The following is an 18,086-nucleotide window of genomic DNA, read 5'->3' as shown; positions in this document are numbered from 1 at the left end:
TCAATGTAGCCTTTTCTCCCTGCACTGATTTCATGTTTCTGTAAAAGGGTCTGGAACGATTCAGGTTCAGTTTCTTTGGCTTTGACAGTTTCTACAGCATCTCTTTATCAATTAAAGAGATGCTGTAGTTAAGTTAAGAGACACAGATGCACATGTGAATTTAAACAGACCTGCTGAACATACAGTTAGCAGCTCCTGCACTGTATTATAAAGAGGTTTGAGTTAAGTGGAGTAAAGTAGATTTAGCCTTTAGTAGGGAAGTCGAGGTTAAACTACATCTGCTTGTTTCAAAGGAGGAGTCACTGCTGATGGAGCAATTAGCTTTATAAAGCTATAGAGCCGACGTCACTGTTAAATACAAAAATTATACAAAAAACACACTCAGAGATTGAGTGTTATTCCTGAAATCAATGTTATGATGCTAATAAATTATTAATATGTATTATAATATTTGTTCAATCAGTAATGTGGACGTTGTACCAGAGGAGAGGTGGTGAGGAAAGAGCTGAGCTGAAAGGCAAAGTTCTTGATGTACCAGTCCAACTTTGTTCCAACCCTCACCTGTGGTCATGAGCTCTGGGGGGGTGATGAGATACAAGCAGCTGAAACGAGCTTCCTCTGTTATGTGTCTGGGCTCATCCTCAGAGGAGCTCAGAGTCACTACTCCCTTATGTCAAAAGGAGACAGTTGAGGTAGTTCAGGCATCTGATTAGGATGCCTCCAGGTCCACATCCAACTGGGAGAAGACCCCAGGGTAGACCCAGAACTCACTGGGGGGATTACATATCCCATCTGACCTGGGAACGTCTGACGTCAAAACACACAGGATCTTACAACGGCAGTGTATATACTACACAGTGAAGGCTAACCCACTTTAATGTGGCCTGTATTGCATGCAGCTTGACCTTATACCCTTCAATCCATGTCCGCTGACATGACTGCCATACCGCTGAGATTAAATGATTTCTACAGTAGCTCCAAACCTCTTTAACCCCACTGAGGTTGTTGTCAGGGGAACAGCATACAAACTGAAGGCAACACACTTCTCCGTGCCAACACCGCTCATCAGTCTCCCACTGTCACACACACTCAGCTACTGCTGTGTTTACAGCGCAAAGCGGCAGCAGGTGATTGGTTCTTTCTCTCTTTTTATGCCTCCACATCAGTGACAGTCAGAGGGATTGTGTTTTCACAGTTCTGTCTGTCCCATTATTGTGAATGCGAGCAAGTAATGTCTTGAGGGATTTTATTAAAATTTGGCACAAAAGGGCACTTGGACTCAAAGATAAACTGATTAGAGTTTGTCAAAGGTCAAAGGTCAAGGTTAGCGTGACCTCACAAAACACATGTTTATGGCCATAACTAACAAATTCATACACTAATTAAGACACAGTTTAACTCAAATGTCAATAAGGATTTTATATCCAAATGGTCAAAGGTTGACTTCACAAACCCTCTGGCCTTTATTCACTGCTGTTAGGGAGATTGTGACCATATTTATTGCTTTATTGCAACTTGGCTGGTTGGCAGAGGCAAACAACCGTCACATGGTAATTCTATTTTTCTATTTTTTTTGTATCAGACTACCAGTAGCATTTCAGGCTCACTGTGTTAAATTTAAAGCAGGGTCTATCTGCGCTGTGACTCAGAGCTTCCTCTCAGCAGTGTGTTTGTTTATGAGGTGCAAGTCATGAACTCTCTAATGAAGTATTAACAATCACTTTCTTGTCGAGGTGTTGCTTGTGGTTTTATGAAAAGCAGGAAACATGCATGTTAAATAACCACATATGGTGCTGACTACACACTGACAACTTTGCTTGTTCTACATCATCATCAAATGTCTAATTAAAAATGGAAGTTAAACACTGACTGTGGATCCTGTGGATGCAGGCCACAGGGTTTTTTTTTGACTATCAGCAAATGGAAAAAGGCTAAGACAGAAAGTTAGTTGTCATCAGGGAGAGAAGGAGATTGTGCAACAGAATAAAAAGTAAAATGAAGTCACTGGAGACACGAGGGAGCAGGAAAGCAGATAATTTCACATCAACCTCCAGAGTCAGAGATGGGCAGTCCTTAAAAGGATATGGGAGAAACAGGATTGGCTGAAACACCAGACTAACTAAGCACTGGATTGGTCGGCTGAGTTAGAATAACCTGCTTGGAATAGAGAAGCTTTCCAAATAAGGAAGAGAGTTGTCAGAGCTGACCTTCATTACACAGAGAGAGAGAGGGTTAGAGAGAGAAAGAGTTAGAGAGAGAGGGAGTGAAGAAAAGATGGGATGGGATGAGGTGAGCGAGAGACTTGGGTGTATGTTTGGGAGTTGACAGCATGGAAACTAACAGGCCAGTGATCCCCTCATAGAAAGCAGACTGTGTTTCCCAGGAAAGAACACCCTGGTATGTTAAACACTGAGAAACACACAGATAAATACACATTACCCTAAATATACACACACACACACACACACACACACACACAGAATCACATTGTTTCCGGATGAGGTCAATCAACCTCTGATTATATGCTGACCCCGGCCACTGGTGCGAGCGGTGTGTGTGGCTGCATGTGTGGCATAGATGCTATCTCCCTCTGGACACGCTCCCAACACACACCAGCACACAACTTCCACTTCTGGATCTTAATTAGAGGGTGTGTAATCTATACACACTCTACTCTGATGACACTGCTGTCATGACTTTGAGATTCACTCCGACTCGCCTCTAAGTGACAGTGAGTCAACACACAGAGAATGACTCACACCTCCAGAGACAGGAAGGAGGACCCTCTCCTAACGGCTCTCTGACCTGTCCCCAATATACAGACACAATCACACACACACACACTCTCACAACTACACACAAGCACCCCCACTGGACCATCTCCTCCGGCCTCCCATCTCCCATCAACACGATGTGACTCATCAGCCGCCTGGAAACACTTGAAACTGTAAAAATAGAGGCATTACGCACAAAAATAGAAATGATAAATTCCCAATAAGGTTTTGTTTCATGGCACAAAAATGAAGGGGAAACTTCTTTTATTGAGAAACTGAATATTTTCAGTGAATGAAACCAGATCTGTGTGGTGATGATGGGAGTGTTTCCACACACAGTGACACAGGGAATGTACTCAAAGACCCAACACAGTATGTGCCACATAAAACTATTATGTTCCATACACTGGAGATAATAGCTCCTGTGCTCTGTTGACATGTGAATGGTGGATAATGTTTCTGTGTGGCCATGAAGAGAACGTGGGTTTTATGTATGTATAGATCAGGGCGTCGTTTCAAATGTTACTTTACAATAGACAAATCTCATCTGTGTCACTTGAAATGAAGATGATTAATTTATCAAATCTACCTTCGACTGTCTCTCCTCAGTCATCCTGTCCTCTGGTCTTCAATCACTCAGGAAACAATGTAAACATGGACACAAAGGATGAATCAAAGAAATGAGATATGGGTGTTTTTCTCACTTGCTTATAAACCTTTACTGTCTTTCCACAGTTCAGAAAGCTGGTGTTATTTTTACTTCCTTACTCCCAAAGGGAAGTTCCTCAGTACAGTGTAGGACTGAGCTCTTATTCTGAAAGGAGCTGGTCTTGGGCTTGCCAGGTGCTTTTATTTTGAAGAGGAGGAGTTCACAGACAGACTGACTCATGCAGAAAGAGAGAGAAAGAGAGAGAGGGAGAGAGAGAGTGGCGGTGTCTGTCACTGTCTGGCTGCTCGGTGCTGTATATATGCTCCTCACACCTGGTAGGGCAGCAGTGAGACGTAGTCCACCCTCCTGCAGGGAAATATCAGAGCTGCTACACAACAAGACCACAACACACCACAGGTAAAACTTCTCATTCCTCTGAGTTAAATGTCAGCTCATTAAAACTGAGCCAACTTCAGCGGCACTGCAAGAATGATGGGGAACAGATAAAAACCGAAGGATGCTTTTCTTTAACTTGTAAACTTTGAGCTCTCAGTGAGGGAGCTTTTTAAAAACTGTTATTGTCTTTAGGATTATTGCGATTTTTTATTTATTGTTTTTATTGTAACGGTACTGTAGCAAAATGCTTTATCATCAAATTTGAATGAAGGAGTAGAAGAAGAAATGATGCAGCTGGAGTAAGGACGATGCTTCTCAGGTTTGTTGAAGTTGAAACGATGTTTTCAGGATGTTATGTGTGGTTTTCTGGGAGTGTGAGACTCATTCATTTTGCTGGTGGCTGTAGGAAGGTGGAGAGTTGAGACTGTAGAGAGAAAAAGAAAAGAAGAAGAAGAAGAGTGACTTGAACAAAGTGAAGTTGGAAGCTTAGTGTCCTACCTACTGATGCAGAGCGACTGTGTGTCTGCGGTGAGGCTGGTTTGTTTCCAGAGCTCCTCGGTGGAGTCAGATGGATTAGTTAACACAATAGAGTCTGTTAGGTGAGAAAGCTCGTGTCTTACTCAGCTGCAACTCTTTCAGTGACTGATTTCTTCTGAACCACTCTTCACTTTTTGCCTTTCTTTCTCTCTCTGCCTCTTCCTTCCCCTTCTCCCTCCTCCTCCTCTCTCTCCCCTCCTGCTGCTAATCCCATTTGATGGCGATGTCTTTCCCACTCCAATCCAGAGAAGAATGTCTTCAGCATTCCTGCTACAGAGAAAGAAAAAAAAAACACACTCCCCATCTCACTTGGAAAGAAAGAGCGAAAGGTGGAGGAGTGGGAAGATGAGGGAGGGAAGGAGGGATGGAAGGATGGAGGTATATAGAGAAAAGCAGGGCTCGCTGATTGTGGAGAGCCCTCCACCTCCACTTGGATATGAAATATGAGCCCAGAAAGAAAGAAAGAAAGAAAGAACGAAAGAAAGAAAGTGGGTGAACGGAGCAGCCGAGAGCTGTTGATGTAGCCGGAATAAGAAAAACAGTCTGTGCTACATTTTAAAGTGAAAGGGTGGGAGGGGGGAAGGAAAACAGTCTGGTTCTGTTTTATGTGGTGTGTGTGCAATTAGAGCCAAAGAGAAGGAGGAGAAAGGGGGGGGTTGGGTACCCAGGGAGGAGAGGGGTTGAAAATGAGTTAAGGACAGCAGGAGAACAAAGGCTGAGGGAGAACATGTCAGCTGACAGGGGAGACGTGCCTGAATGGAAGCTGCAGACAAGGAATAAAAGACTTTCTCTTATGTGTGACGTACTGAATGTTGTGCGCTCAGTCTGGTTTTTGGGGTCAGAGTCTGAGAGATTATGTTGAGATGTTGGTGGAAACCTGGACTGGATCCTTTGCTGGTCAGCTTTCTCTTGTCAGAGCAGAGGGAGGCACACATGGAGAGGGGGTGGGGGGGTGGGGGGGGGGGTGGGGGGGGGGGGGGGGTCAGGACTGTGATGTGTGTGTGAGAGACTGATAAAGGCACAGACTGCACCAGAGTTATACATATTATCGTCATCCAGCTGAAACAAATATATAAATGTGCTTCACTTCAGTTTATTTAAGGTTTCTTCTTTACTCCCTCCACGTTCAGTCAGAATTATTTTGTATTATAGTTTGAAAGTTGAGTTTGTTATGAAAGTGTATCCAGGAAACACTAGTCACAGAGTTTCACAATAGATGTGTGTGTGTGTGTGTGTGTGTGTGTGTGTGGGAGTTTTGTTGACTGATCTCACACTTCTCAGTAAAAGTTTAGAAAAGTCCCAACATGACAGTTTTCCAGACAAAGTGAAGTCAGACTCAGCTCATCCAGCAGCGTAAACATAGGCCTGTACTCAGTTTTACTCACAGCTCAGTCACTGCCGGACTGACGCTCTGTTCCTGCTGCAGGGCATCGCACAACGTCATGTTCATGTTGACGCACCGTAATGATGATGCAACGCTCGGTGGTGAATGCAAATGAGGAAGCAGTGAACCAGGTGTGTGTGAGGCTTAGAGCGGCAAACAAGTGACATCCATGTTTTCCCATGCAGGGAAAACTCCTGGTCCGAGTCATGGGTTTGGGTCTAGTGTGGTGTGTGTGCTGATCTCAGGCCGGGTTGTCAAGGCCGTGTTTGTATTGTAGGTGTGATACCTGAGCTCAATTGAACTATTTGTATATGAATCATTTACAGATGGCAAGGTCACGCTGTTACTAAGCTGCAAGTGTTTGCAGAAACAAATATACAGAGGTGTAATGCAAACACACAATGAGCCTATAGCCTGAAAGTAGCCAGAGCTCCCAGTAAAGCTCCCCTCGAGCTGCTGCATAACCTAGAGGACAGCTTGTTTAACGCCTCTAATCTCACTGTCTCTGTTTATACACACCTACAGACGTTTAAACAGAACAGCCGCGACCTCAGTTCCCCTCGTGTTGTTGTTTACAGAAGGAAACCCCTCATTACTGGCAATGTACACTCAACAACTTCCTGTCCCCCCCCTCATACGCTTCCTGTCATCAGCTGGCCAGCTCTAATAAAGCGGCTCCATCTTTTCCTCCAGCTGCAGAGAGGAGGAGATGGGCAGCAGATAAAACCTGCGGATGGCTCCCAGCTCGCTCCGATCGGCGGTGGAACAGTGGACGAGTTTCTCACGCACGGCAGGTCGTTACTGTTCAAGAAGCACAAACAAGCAGCGCTGAGTAAACATGGCCATTTAAGATGTTGAGGTCCTCATTTATTAAGGCAAGATGCTGCTGGTGAAGTCCCACTGTGCCTGGCACATCTGGACTGATACATCACGGGCCTGTAAAACACACTTTCAATTAAGTTACTGTGGAGCTGTTGCTGGGTCTGTTTATTGAGCTTTTCCACATAGAAACTAGAGAGAAACTTACTCCGGACCAGATTCCTCTTTGCCTTTTCTTTCTTTTTCCCCCTACAAAGGAATTCCAGCCTGAGGAAAATGATTTTTCAGGATGGAAACGGGAAGATTTAACTGTTAGTCTGTGTGTTGCCTCCAGAAAAAGCAAGGCAATGACAGAGAGACATAAGAGTAATACTGTGTTACAATCAGAATGACAGACAGGGAGCTGGAGCATTTTGTCTCTGTGGGCCAGTTGGCTCCGACCAGAACAGCAAAACACTGGGCCGTTGGCATGGCGACAGAGGAACACTTCCCTCCTAATTCAGCCCCGCTCCACCGCAGAGACGAAGAAGAGAGAGAGGGTGATGTGGGCCTGCTCTGCTTCTCAGGCCATTTGTAGATACATTTTAATCATTTACACAGGTTTCAGCAGGGGGGGCGGTGTAGTGGTGTGTGTGTGGGGGGGGTGGGGGGTGGGAGGGTGGTGTGGGGGGGTGGGGGGGGTGGGGGGGGTTCTGTTCTTCGGAGGAGACAGCTGGGATGAGAAGGCAGGATGGAGCATGTACATGCATCATCCTCATCATGCACTGTGTGGTCAGAGTGGTCTGGACAGTGCGAGGCCGGAGGCAGCACTTCTGCAGGGTCACAGGGTCTGGATGACCACCACCCCCCCACCCCCTCCCTCTGCCCTTTGCTTGATGTTAATCCTTAAGTGGGCCATAAAACCGTTCATGCAGCTGAAAATAACACAAGCTGACCTTTTCAGGCACTGTTAAATACGAAGCATGTCGAAGCTACTCTGACAGTATCAGAAATCTGTTCAGCAGCGTTTAGATGAATTCAAATGTCATGTCAGTGAATTCTAATGTGGATGGATGACTCGAACGTGTGTCACGACCTCCATGATGAGGGATTCCTTGACTGTGCTAAGAGAGAGTGTGTGTGTGTGTGTGTGGGTTATGAGATGATGAATGAAGGCACTTGTTTAGCCGTAGCTACTTTATATAGAAAGTAAAGGGGACTTTTTAAGGCAGAGGGATGAAAGTCAGTTACAGCTGAATAACATCCTTTCTGCCTCCTGCTCATACACACTCAGAGAAGAAAGAAGAAAACAACTCTAACAACAAATTTTTAAAGTATAAGTGTCAAAAACATAGGGGAACACTATGAAGGTCCTCGAGGTCTTTCATGCTGAGGCAGTAAAGTAAAGTGCTGTGTTGGGTTGAGAGGGATGAGGCTGTGAGGAAATGAAGTGTGTTTCCTCTCTGCTGGAGCAGACGGGCAGGGTGCTTCTGCCTGACGCTCAGAGAACACAGCCAAAAAAGGAATCAAACTGCTGCAGAGCGCTGCAAGCCTCCCAAGCTGCCAAACTATTCCTGTAAAAGCACTCTTTTGGTGGAGGCCTGAACAGGAGAGCTTTGGGGAATGTAAAGAAAAATGTATACAGAGAGGAAGAGGAGGGAGGGGTGGGCAATGAACCGATGGTGTGCTCAAGCCAATAGGGATGATCACAGTGGATGCTGTTGATTTAATGACTTTTATTATATTTGGGCTTGTGAAGTCTTGTGAAGGGGAGCATGTGACAAAAATAACTGGCCTGGACGGACCAATCAGTCGTGTTGTTGGTGGATTGTGTGGTGGATTTGTTACACTTAGCTGCGACTGTCAGTTTTGTCAAATTCACTAGTGTTGTTTGCAAATGTATAGTGGGGGGAGGTGAAAGGGAGGGGCCCTCTCTGCATTGTCGCAGATGAAAAATAGTCCACTGATTGTTCAACATCTGGAAAAGATTTGGGCACGTGAACTTGGCGGACTTCCGACAACATGCACCGCTGTGATGTACAGTATATTCTGAACAGGCTGCCTGCGAACAACTCATCAGTCTCACGTACACATAGCTGAATACCCTGAAGGTTTATAATTTCAACCTTTCCCAAAGACCCGTGTCCTCCACCTGGTCCGCGAGGAGCGCTTCTGAGCATTCATGTTGGTCTCGTGGTTTTCAAAGTTAGTCCTCTTTAAACACCTCCTGGTGCATGTAAAGTTTGTTGCTACGAGAAAAGAGAAACTCGAGATTTGGAGCTGATGACACCACAAAATTTCTCTCTCCCGCGATGACGTGACAACTCAGTGAATCAACCAAGCTGGGGGAGCGGCTGGACGACCACACCTCTGTGAAAAAACACAATACTTCATCATCAGGACCCATCCCTGGCAAAAAGACACCGTGACATTACACTATAGTGTTTTTCTTTCATCACAGTGCCATTCAAATACACTGAGCCACACCTCAGCTGTGTATTTCACTTTTCCAATTCCACAGATAGAAAAACATCGTCTCTGCCTCTGCGGCAGAGCAGCTTACAGCGTCGGGGTGAACTGCTCGACAACAGGAACAGAGCTGTTTTCCTCACTGTTACACTTATCTCCTGATTCCTTTATCACACTGGACGTATTGTCAACAGCCTGGCTTTTTAACAAGACTTTGTTAAACGCTGGAGGCTGATAACCTATCAGTCTGTGCTGCTGGTGCAGTGGTTTCCTTCCCTGAACATACACCATCACACACACAAATTGTCCACATACCACGGCTCTGACTGGACCTCAGGCCTGACAGGCTATCACCTTCAGACCAGAGGAGAAATGGCTGATGACCGTGCGTTGCCTTTGATAATGAACATCTTCACACTGGCTGAGTTTTTGTCTTTCAACGCGTTGACTGGTGTTTTAACTCTCATTGATTATTCTCACATCTGGCAGCCAAGGTTCTGCCAGTTGTGTCTGACTACAGCTGGATCCAGACCAGAGGATGGTGTCATGCGTAAATTGAAAACAGCTGCATGCTTTTGTAACATTTTTACAAGTCTGTTAACTTGTTACAGAACCACCCCCCACACCCCCACCCCCACCCCCACCCTCATGAGATGACTGTAGACTCTGATGCCTGTCTTCTTCTCTGCAGGAACGCATCCCAGCTGAGGCAGCTGCAGGAGCAGATTCTGTTGGAGCAGCAGGAAGCAGCCAACTGGGAGCAGCAGCAGGAGCAGCAGAGCCAGGAAGTCCCACCTTCACCCCAGCAAGCACCTCAGGAAGTGCCTCCACCTGCTCCTCCATCTCCACCTCTCCCCCCTCCTCCCTCCTTCCAGGAGTTGGAGACCAGCGTAGCCATGCAGGCCAGCACCTTCAACTACGCCCGGCCCAAGCAGTTCATTGCTGCTCAGAGCCCCAGCAGGACGGGCTACATCACCCAGTCATCCGGCTCTTCGGGGTCCAGCCTGTCTTCCCCGCTGTCTCCACCCACCTCACACAAGCCCTTCAGCAGGGTCACCGTGCCCCCTTTTGCCAAGGCCGGCAGCGTGGAGTCTCCGAGCTCTCCTTCCTTCCCGCCACCACCTCCGCCCTTCCTCAGCTCCAGTAACCTGTCCTCTCCAACAAGCCCCGCCCAGGACTTCCCTCCTCCCCCGCCACCTCCTCCTCCGCCCATGTCCATGTCTCCAGCCCACTCAGATATGTCCTCTCCATTCTCCTCCGTCCCTCCATCTCCAGCCTCCAGCTTCCTGTCCTCAGTGTTGCCCTCCACGCCCTCCTCACCCGGCAGCCCGACAGTCAACGCCCTGGGCCTTCCTAAGGGCAACGGGACTGTGTAAGTATCCTCACATACACATTGTACATCTTTCCTCACAGCGTCTGCCAGGTTACCTAACATTTAGTAAGTCCCTCACGGACAGCGGGTCTCAGGCGGGTAGCACTGACCAGAGGCAGGAGGCTGAACGTCTGCTGCAAGATGGACGAAGACATGTTAACATTTTTATACAGCACGTTTACAGGAAGTGCTGACTACACAGCGCCTTTAAACACACAACCCCCCACACATGGACACAATTGTGTTCTCAAGATGCACAAGCTTTCCCCATGTGGCAAGAAAATTTGCAGGAGGACCTCAGAGTGAAAGGTGTATCAAAATCAAACAAACACTCAGATTTCTGTTCTGTAGTTTGCATACGTTTTTGACCGGGGGGGCAGGCTCACTTTTCACAGCCTTGTGTCCTGCTGATATGGATTCCAGGGCGGCTGCATCCTGATTCTGGGCTCTGCCTGTTGCAGCGGATGATAGAAATCTGTTATTGTGTAGATAATCCTCCTCTGATGGCAGAGTGAAATTAGCTTTTTTTTTCTCCCCTCCATGGAGGACATTCCACCTTCAACTCTATGCCAGTAATTTTTCATCAGCCCTTCACTGACTCCTCCACTCCCCCTCTCACGCTGGCATTCCTGCTGCAGTTGGGAGAGATAAGAAGACACACTGTGGAATGCTATAGCTCGACATGTCCAGATAAGGGTGGATGTGAGAGAGCAGGAGAGGGAGCGAAGGAGCTGGAGAGGAAAGAGGAGTTAAGGTAATGTGTGACAGAGCAGAGTGCCACGACTTTAACGCTCACAAATGTTTCTGTTTTGTTTTTTCAGCAAAGCGTTCCCCAGGAAGTCCTCGGTCACCAAGACGCCTCGCATCGCCTCTGACTCGGACATCCAGGGATCCAAGGACGCTGTTATCCAGGATTTGGAGAGAAAACTGCGCTTTAAAGAGGAGCGCATAAGCAATGGCCAACAGGTGTGTGTGTGAGCTCTAACCTTATTCCTGAGGCAGGTGTTTGTTTGCAGGTGAGAATGAGTGTGTTCAGTAACAGGCAATTAACAGAGATTAACAGGCAGAAATCATTCAATTCTTCATGACAGGAAACAGTTTTACTGCTTTTTAAACTAGCTTACCCTCACCTGAAATCATAATGTTCTCTCCAGACGTCATGACACCCCCCAATTAACAAGGCTCAGAGACAGTAGCTATTTGATGGTGTGTATAAGTGTGTCTTCTGCAACTCACACACTAACCCCCTCCCCTGCTGACCCCATTAATCCCTGCTTCCAGAGGTTAACCTATGAGGAGAAGATGGCTCGCAGGCTGCTGGGTGCTGACAACGCTGCCACAGTCTTAAACACACAGGACACAGAGGAGGAGCCAGTCACACAGGTATGGTGGCTCTTTATTAGGATCCACACACCTAGAGAAATCAAACACACACACACACACACACACACCAGCAATGTTCACTTTTTTTTACATAATTACCTCCCAGTGTTGCATGTGTACAACACAAGCACCTTTCTGTTTTCTGTTTTGTCCTCTGATACTTCGCCAGTGTCATTCCTGTGTCATGAGCTCTGGCTTTCCTTTATATACTGTTGAAGCAGAGTGCACCCTGACCCTCAGTCCCAGTAAACACTGCTGAAGAGCGAGTTATGAAAGCAGGGTATAAACACTGTAAAGTCCTCCAGAGCCCTCCATAAAAAGCTCTGTTTATGCAAACTGGTAGAAACCAGTGTTGCTGCAAACATGTTGGGGAATAACAGTGTCTAACAACTGTGAGCCTGTGGACGAGCATTAGAGAGAGAAGCACCTTCAACAGAGTCAGTTTCTTATTCACCAAGTGAACTGGCATTTAAAGGTCCCATATGTCACACTTCTCCTGTGTTTTATCTGAGTCTCCATCAGAAGATATATTTATGGTTTTAATTAACAAAAACCATCTCAGTGTAGTTTTACATCGAACAGGACAGTCAGCCAATCAGAAGATAGAATCTGAGTTTCTCTTCTGATAGGCTGTGAGTAAAAATATAGCAGATTTCAGGTAAACACTCAGAGAAACCAAAACCTGCAAGGTTGGATGGTGGGTCCAGGTGGGCAGGACTTGGGGAATGACTGAAAGCAGTGACTGTTTTGTTGTGACATCACAAAGTTACAGAAGTCCTGATGGCTGGTTTTAAGGCTCAGTTTCTGAATACAGACTGTGTGCATTTCTCTGTGGACTGAGGCTTTGATACTTTCACAATATTAATATAGAACCTAGACCTGCTTTATAGTCACAAACACATGGACATCTACCTTTAGACTGGATGGACCTTTAAAGGAAAATGCAGTTATGCCTACACAGTTTGTGTAAATGGGCGTTTCAGTTGAGTTTACAGACTTTTACTTTTTGCAGACATTACATTTGTGATTAATTGAAATTGGGTCAGATAGTCCACTTAATTTCAAAGTTTCTGTTTTCTTATGTAAAGTCAGTCAAAGTTTGTAATAATGCAAATGTCTAATCACAGCATACACAGCATGCACTGGACACTGACAGTAAAAGAGAGCTTAACTGGCTCTGAGTAAGATGTTATTCTCCTCTAAGAGAATGAACTCTGATAAGTTCATCTGAAGTCACTGTGCACTTGTAATAAACACCACTAGAGCACAGGTTGTGTCCACACTGATGGATGAAGCGGAGTTAGCATTGTGACATCCCAGTGTGATGTTGGCATGAGAAACAATCTGACTGGTTATGAAACTGCAGCACCTCTCAGCTCTCGGCACAACTCTAAGTCTGCTAATGTGGCTGCGAAAACATCACTGCTGATGCCTCGTGACACATTTTTATTTTCATACTGTGTCTAGCATGTGCTTGGGAATTTTCTGTTTCGAGAACAGGTCTGATTAACACACATGCACACTGAAAGATACACAACAAAACTGTGTCTGCCACCCTATGTGTTGCTCTGACAACACAACACAGACAAAACCTCTGTTTTCTCTCAACAGGGAGACAAGTCATCTGATAGAGAATCTTATCCTCAAAAGGTTATTAAGTTTAGTTTTTTTTTATGTCACCTCTTGGGTTTTTATTCACTCTGTAAAATGTCACTGTGTGTAAATGTGTATACAAAATCTTGGATGTGTTCACTTGTCCAGAACATGATCAGACCTGGGAATTAACCTGACAAACGTCAATGTGACTCCATATCCACTGGTTGTGTAGTTCATTCACAGGCAGGCAATATATTTATATTTATATGTATTTTATTTGTTCAGTGTTGTGTGGGTCTAAAACTTGATCTCCGCACCTTTTGATGTTTGTTGTAGCTCATTGTGTGTGTATGAATTTAGACACTGAAGCATGTCATGACAACACAAGCATCTATCAGCACATTTGGTTTTAAACAGGTGGAACTTCCTCCTCTCTTTGCTTTGTCACACAGTGCATGCTGCAGTTTTACTCTGCATTTAATGATTGAAGTGGAGATTAAGTTTTATCTTTACTCCTTTTGAAGCAGTGAATGACTTTTTTGGAGGGAACATGCTGCAGCAGCTGCCCTGGTACCATCACAGGATCAGGATGGGCCGCTTCACTTGGGTGACTGCTGTCGGTCTGAGCGGCACAGAGAGTACAGGAGAATTTAAACGCCGGCTCTGCAGCTGTGCCTGAGGCCTGTCATTATCTGTGTGATGTGTCATCAGACCGTGTCGCTCTGCAGATGTTCCCTCTGCCTCAGCAAAGTTGCAGTGATGATAGATTGGTGGAGATGGTGGGAAGGAGGAGTGGCTCATCTGGGAAGTGAGAATTAGGGAACTGGGGGAAAGTTGGTAGTTTGATTGTCAATGAAGACAGGTTAATGAGTGTGTAAATCATTTGGAAGAGAACAAGCCTTTGTCACGTGATGGCACAAGCTTCCTCTAAACCTTTCTTCTTCTCTGTCTGTCTCTGGCATGCAGGAATACAAAGTGTCCAGCTTTGAGCAGCGTCTGATCAGTGAGATTGAGTTCAGGCTGGAGCGCTCTCCGGTGGAGGAGTCAGACGATGACGTGCAGCACGATGAAGACTCTGCCGGGCAGGGGGTGGCACCGTCCTTTGATCAGAAGCTCAGACACTTCAAAGTCTTTGAGGGGATGCCAGTCACCTTCTCCTGTAAGGTCAGGGGAGACCCCACGCCAAAGGTGAGACCTTCTATGTGTTACTCAGTGAATGTCAGCACCCTGAATGATTAACCATGGCTGCAGATTATTGCTAAAATAACAATATGCTTAAATATGATGTAGTTCTGAGACATTTATAATGGCTTGGCGTCCTTGCTTGGGAGTAGCTGATGTGAGATGCTGATGATGGAGGCTGTAGATACTGTACATATGTGCACACACATGTGTTGTGATAAGGGGAGGCCCTTTGCAAGAGCACACAGAGACCTGGGCTGGCTGCCTGACGCTGTCTGCATTAATGATGTGGCGTTGACAGGCCTCAGAATGAACTGAGGAAATAAGAATAAAGCAGAGAGATAGCAGTGACAGAGGAAGAGAAGATCAAAATAAAATTAATATATTAGAGAAAATATAAATATATTTATAAATAAATATAAAGAAATGTTTAAAATTAAGTCCCATCTACTCCTTGCATGGGTTGGAAAAATGTCATTCTGTTAAACCTGAACTGGCCTGATGGTTTCAGTCTGTGCTTCCTTGCGTCACAGGTCTATTGGTTTAAAGATGGCAAGCAGATCTCCAAGAGGAGCGAGCACTACAGGATCAGCCGCGAGGCTGATGGAACCTGCTCCCTGCACACAGCTGCAGCCTCCCTGGATGATGATGGCAACTACACCATCATGGTGGGCAACCCGGAGGTGAGCAGACGGATACCGAGCCCTGGAAACACAACAACAACACAACATAAAATATGATAGAAAGTTCTGTGCAGCTTTTCCGGAAGCTACACATCTGCCTGTGCCAGATGCCAGCACTCATTAGCGAGAGAATAATGAGTATTAAGATAATGGTCTCTGGCCTGAAGAGGAAGAGGGCACTGAATGAGACAGGAAATCACTAAAGCCCTCACAAGGGTCAAAAGTTTATGTACTACCAGCCTTTCCCAGCTCTAACACTCACATTTTATTTCCTCCTCCCAGTCTGACTGCTGCAAGTGGTGTGGTAGAGTGTCAACACCTCATAAGCTCCCTCTCTCTCTCTTTCTCTCTCTCTCCTCCCCCACAGGGCAGGGTGAGCTGCACCGGCAGGATGATGGTCCAGGCGGTGAACCAGCGAGGCCGCAGCCAGCGCTCGGCACCTGGACACATGCGCAGGTGAGGCTTCAACGGCCGACAGGAGACGGGAAAGAGAAGACAAACAAAATCTTCCCTTGTTATTTTCTTCACAGCCCTGAGCTGCTGGCTGGCACATGTGCTGCAGGCTGCTCAACATCTGCACGACTTCTGTACTGGCACTTCTGCACAGATTTAAAATTGTGTTGCTCTGATGTAAATTGTTCCAAGAGGCTGCTATTTACACAAGTGTTTGCTGAGAGCTGAATCACTCTTTGTTCTTTGTTGGACTGTCTGTTCAGGAAAGAAAAGCTTGGTGTTAATGAGAGGGAACACCTGTTTGCTCTGCTCTTTTTCATTGCTCTAATGATGCTGTATATACATCGCGTATTTTCCCAGATATTGAAAAATGCACAGACGATCACAGACACCCTTCACGGGACATGAAAAAACCATCTGTAATCTGTTATCTAGATGAACACTCCCTGATTAGATGAGAGCGCAGAGATATTTGGAGGGAGATCGAGATAACGATCAGTGTCTCCTTCTCTCTTTATTTTCCTCTCTGGTTGAGGCAGGCAGGGTGGTGATGTCATTGTTGTTGTAGTGGAGAGTCACAGGAACACCTATGGGTCCTGACCTGCTGTACAGGGCTGAAGGACACTCGTATAGATCAAGAAAGACAGAGGTGGGAGGAGGCCAGAGCAGAAATAGTGGCAAAAAGGGCCCAAAAGTGTCTGTGAAAGTGGAAATATAAAAGTGTGGACAGAGGACTTGAGAGTTTTAGTAATTAAAGGAGTACTGCACTGTTTCTATTTCCCTAAAAAACTTTCAGATTCATGCTGTGAAGGGAGTTTTACATTCATCAAATAAATGCTGAATCTCTAAATGCTGGAATTGGTCAATATCTTTAACAGAACTTGTCTTTTTTGACAAAACTAAAACAACTTTTATTGCAACATTCTACTTTTTTTGAAATAGAACTAATTTTAAAATGAAAAAGCAAAAATTAAAAAAGTTAAAAAGCAAAAATGTTTAAAGGTCACATCCAGTCTAAAGGTAGATGTCCATGTGTTTTTGATTATAAAGCAGGTCTAAGTTCTATATTAATACTGTGAAAGTATCAAAGCCTCAGTCCACAGAGAAATGCACACAGTCTGTATTCAGAAACTGAGCCTTAAAACCAGCCATCAGGACTTCTGTAACTTTGTGATGTCACAACAAAACAGTCACTGCTCTCAGTCATGCCCCAAGAGAGGCTCAGATCCTAATTCAATTCAATTCAATTTTATATGTATAGTGCCAAATCATAATATACATTATCTCAAGGCACTTTACAGGGTAAGGTCGAGACCTTACTTTGTTACAGAGAAAAACCCAACAGTTCCCACAAAGAGCAAGTGCTTGGCGACAGAGGGGAGGAAAAACTCCCTTTTAGCGGGAAGAAACCTCCAACAGAACCAGGCTCAGGGTGGGTGGCTGTCTGCCTTGACCAGTTGGGTCTTCTGATTGGGTGACTGACCTGTTGTTCGTAGGGCTCCAGAGAAGCCTGAGAGAGGAGATGTAAAACTACACTGAGATGGTTTTTGTTCATTAAAACCACAAATATATCTTCTGATGGAGATCAACACTTCAGATAAAACACAGGATAAGTGTAAAATATGGGAGCTTAAAATAATTACATTTTTAATGTGAAATACTGTATGTTTCTCTCCATCAGGCCCAGGTCCAGGTCTAGAGACAGTGGGGATGAGAATGACAACATCCAAGAGCGTCACTTCCGCCCGCACTTCCTGCAGGCGCCCGGTGACCTCATCGTTCAGGAGGGTCGACTGTGCCGGATGGACTGCAAGGTAGAAAGATGTCTTCTTACTCCTCTGTACAGTCTGCACCAACAGGGTGTAGAGTGTGATACAAAGGGGGATGGAAGGTCAACGTGTTGCTGTGTCTTGGCTGCGTCCAAACAATTTCCATATAAAAAAACAGCTGTTATTTATCAATCGAGATGATTTATTGATCACTGAGAAAGAAAATGTGGAGTGTTTCCAGTTAGCTCCCTCTCAGTGCTGCTGTGCACTAAAACACAGTCTTAAAACTTGAAAGGAAGAAAAGACAAATTATACACTGTGTTTTTGGTCTAGTGTGGCGTGTCAGGCCATGAGCTTTATGTGAAGAAGACGTTTTTATACATGACCGCGGTTTTGTGGATGAGTTGTGTCAGAATCTTTTTACTTCAAACCTCAGCCTTGTTACTTACTGGAAGTGAAGTCTAAAGAGATAACAGCCTAAAATGCTGAGGCGGTTAAGCCGACAACCAAACTCGTGCCTTTTAGGTGAGCAGATGTTCAGACCATGCTCCTGTCTTTTGATAAAGAAGAGAAATGGCTTAGAATAACTGAGACATGTTAATCATAGTAGTAGAGAAAGCCATCTCAGATCTGCCCTTTAA

At 45.4% G+C, this 18,086-nt stretch overlaps 1 protein-coding gene across 9 annotated transcripts in view; it reads left to right on the top strand.

Moving 5' to 3' along the window:
- Positions 1–18,086, top strand: part of palld (palladin, cytoskeletal associated protein) — a 59,523-nt gene that overhangs the window by 37,496 nt on the left and 3,941 nt on the right. For 3 of the 9 annotated variants that reach the window (XM_071486842.1, XM_071486841.1, XM_071486846.1), the window contains 8 exons: positions 9,699–10,379; positions 11,201–11,345; positions 11,661–11,762; positions 13,374–13,412; positions 14,325–14,546; positions 15,074–15,223; positions 15,591–15,679; positions 17,358–17,490. In XM_071486842.1, coding sequence (XP_071342943.1) covers positions 9,699–10,379; positions 11,201–11,345; positions 11,661–11,762; positions 13,374–13,412; positions 14,325–14,546; positions 15,074–15,223; positions 15,591–15,679; positions 17,358–17,490 — 1,561 coding nt within the window. Of the gene's footprint in view, positions 1–3,528; positions 3,841–9,698; positions 10,380–11,200; positions 11,346–11,660; positions 11,763–13,373; positions 13,413–14,324; positions 14,547–15,073; positions 15,224–15,590; positions 15,680–17,357; positions 17,491–18,086 lie in introns of those variants that run through there. The other 6 variants (XM_071486844.1, XM_071486843.1, XM_071486847.1 and 3 more) reach the window with 4 other exon arrangements.

Source organism: Trachinotus anak, unplaced genomic scaffold (genome assembly GCF_046630095.1).
Source record: "Trachinotus anak isolate AG129_WGS33_773 ecotype Australia unplaced genomic scaffold, CSIRO_AGI_Tana_v1 ptg000010l, whole genome shotgun sequence".
Classification (NCBI taxonomy): Eukaryota; Metazoa; Chordata; class Actinopteri; order Carangiformes; family Carangidae; genus Trachinotus; species Trachinotus anak.
The sequence above is the reverse complement of the archived record's forward strand: the minus strand, read 5'-3'. Positions and strand labels throughout refer to the sequence as shown.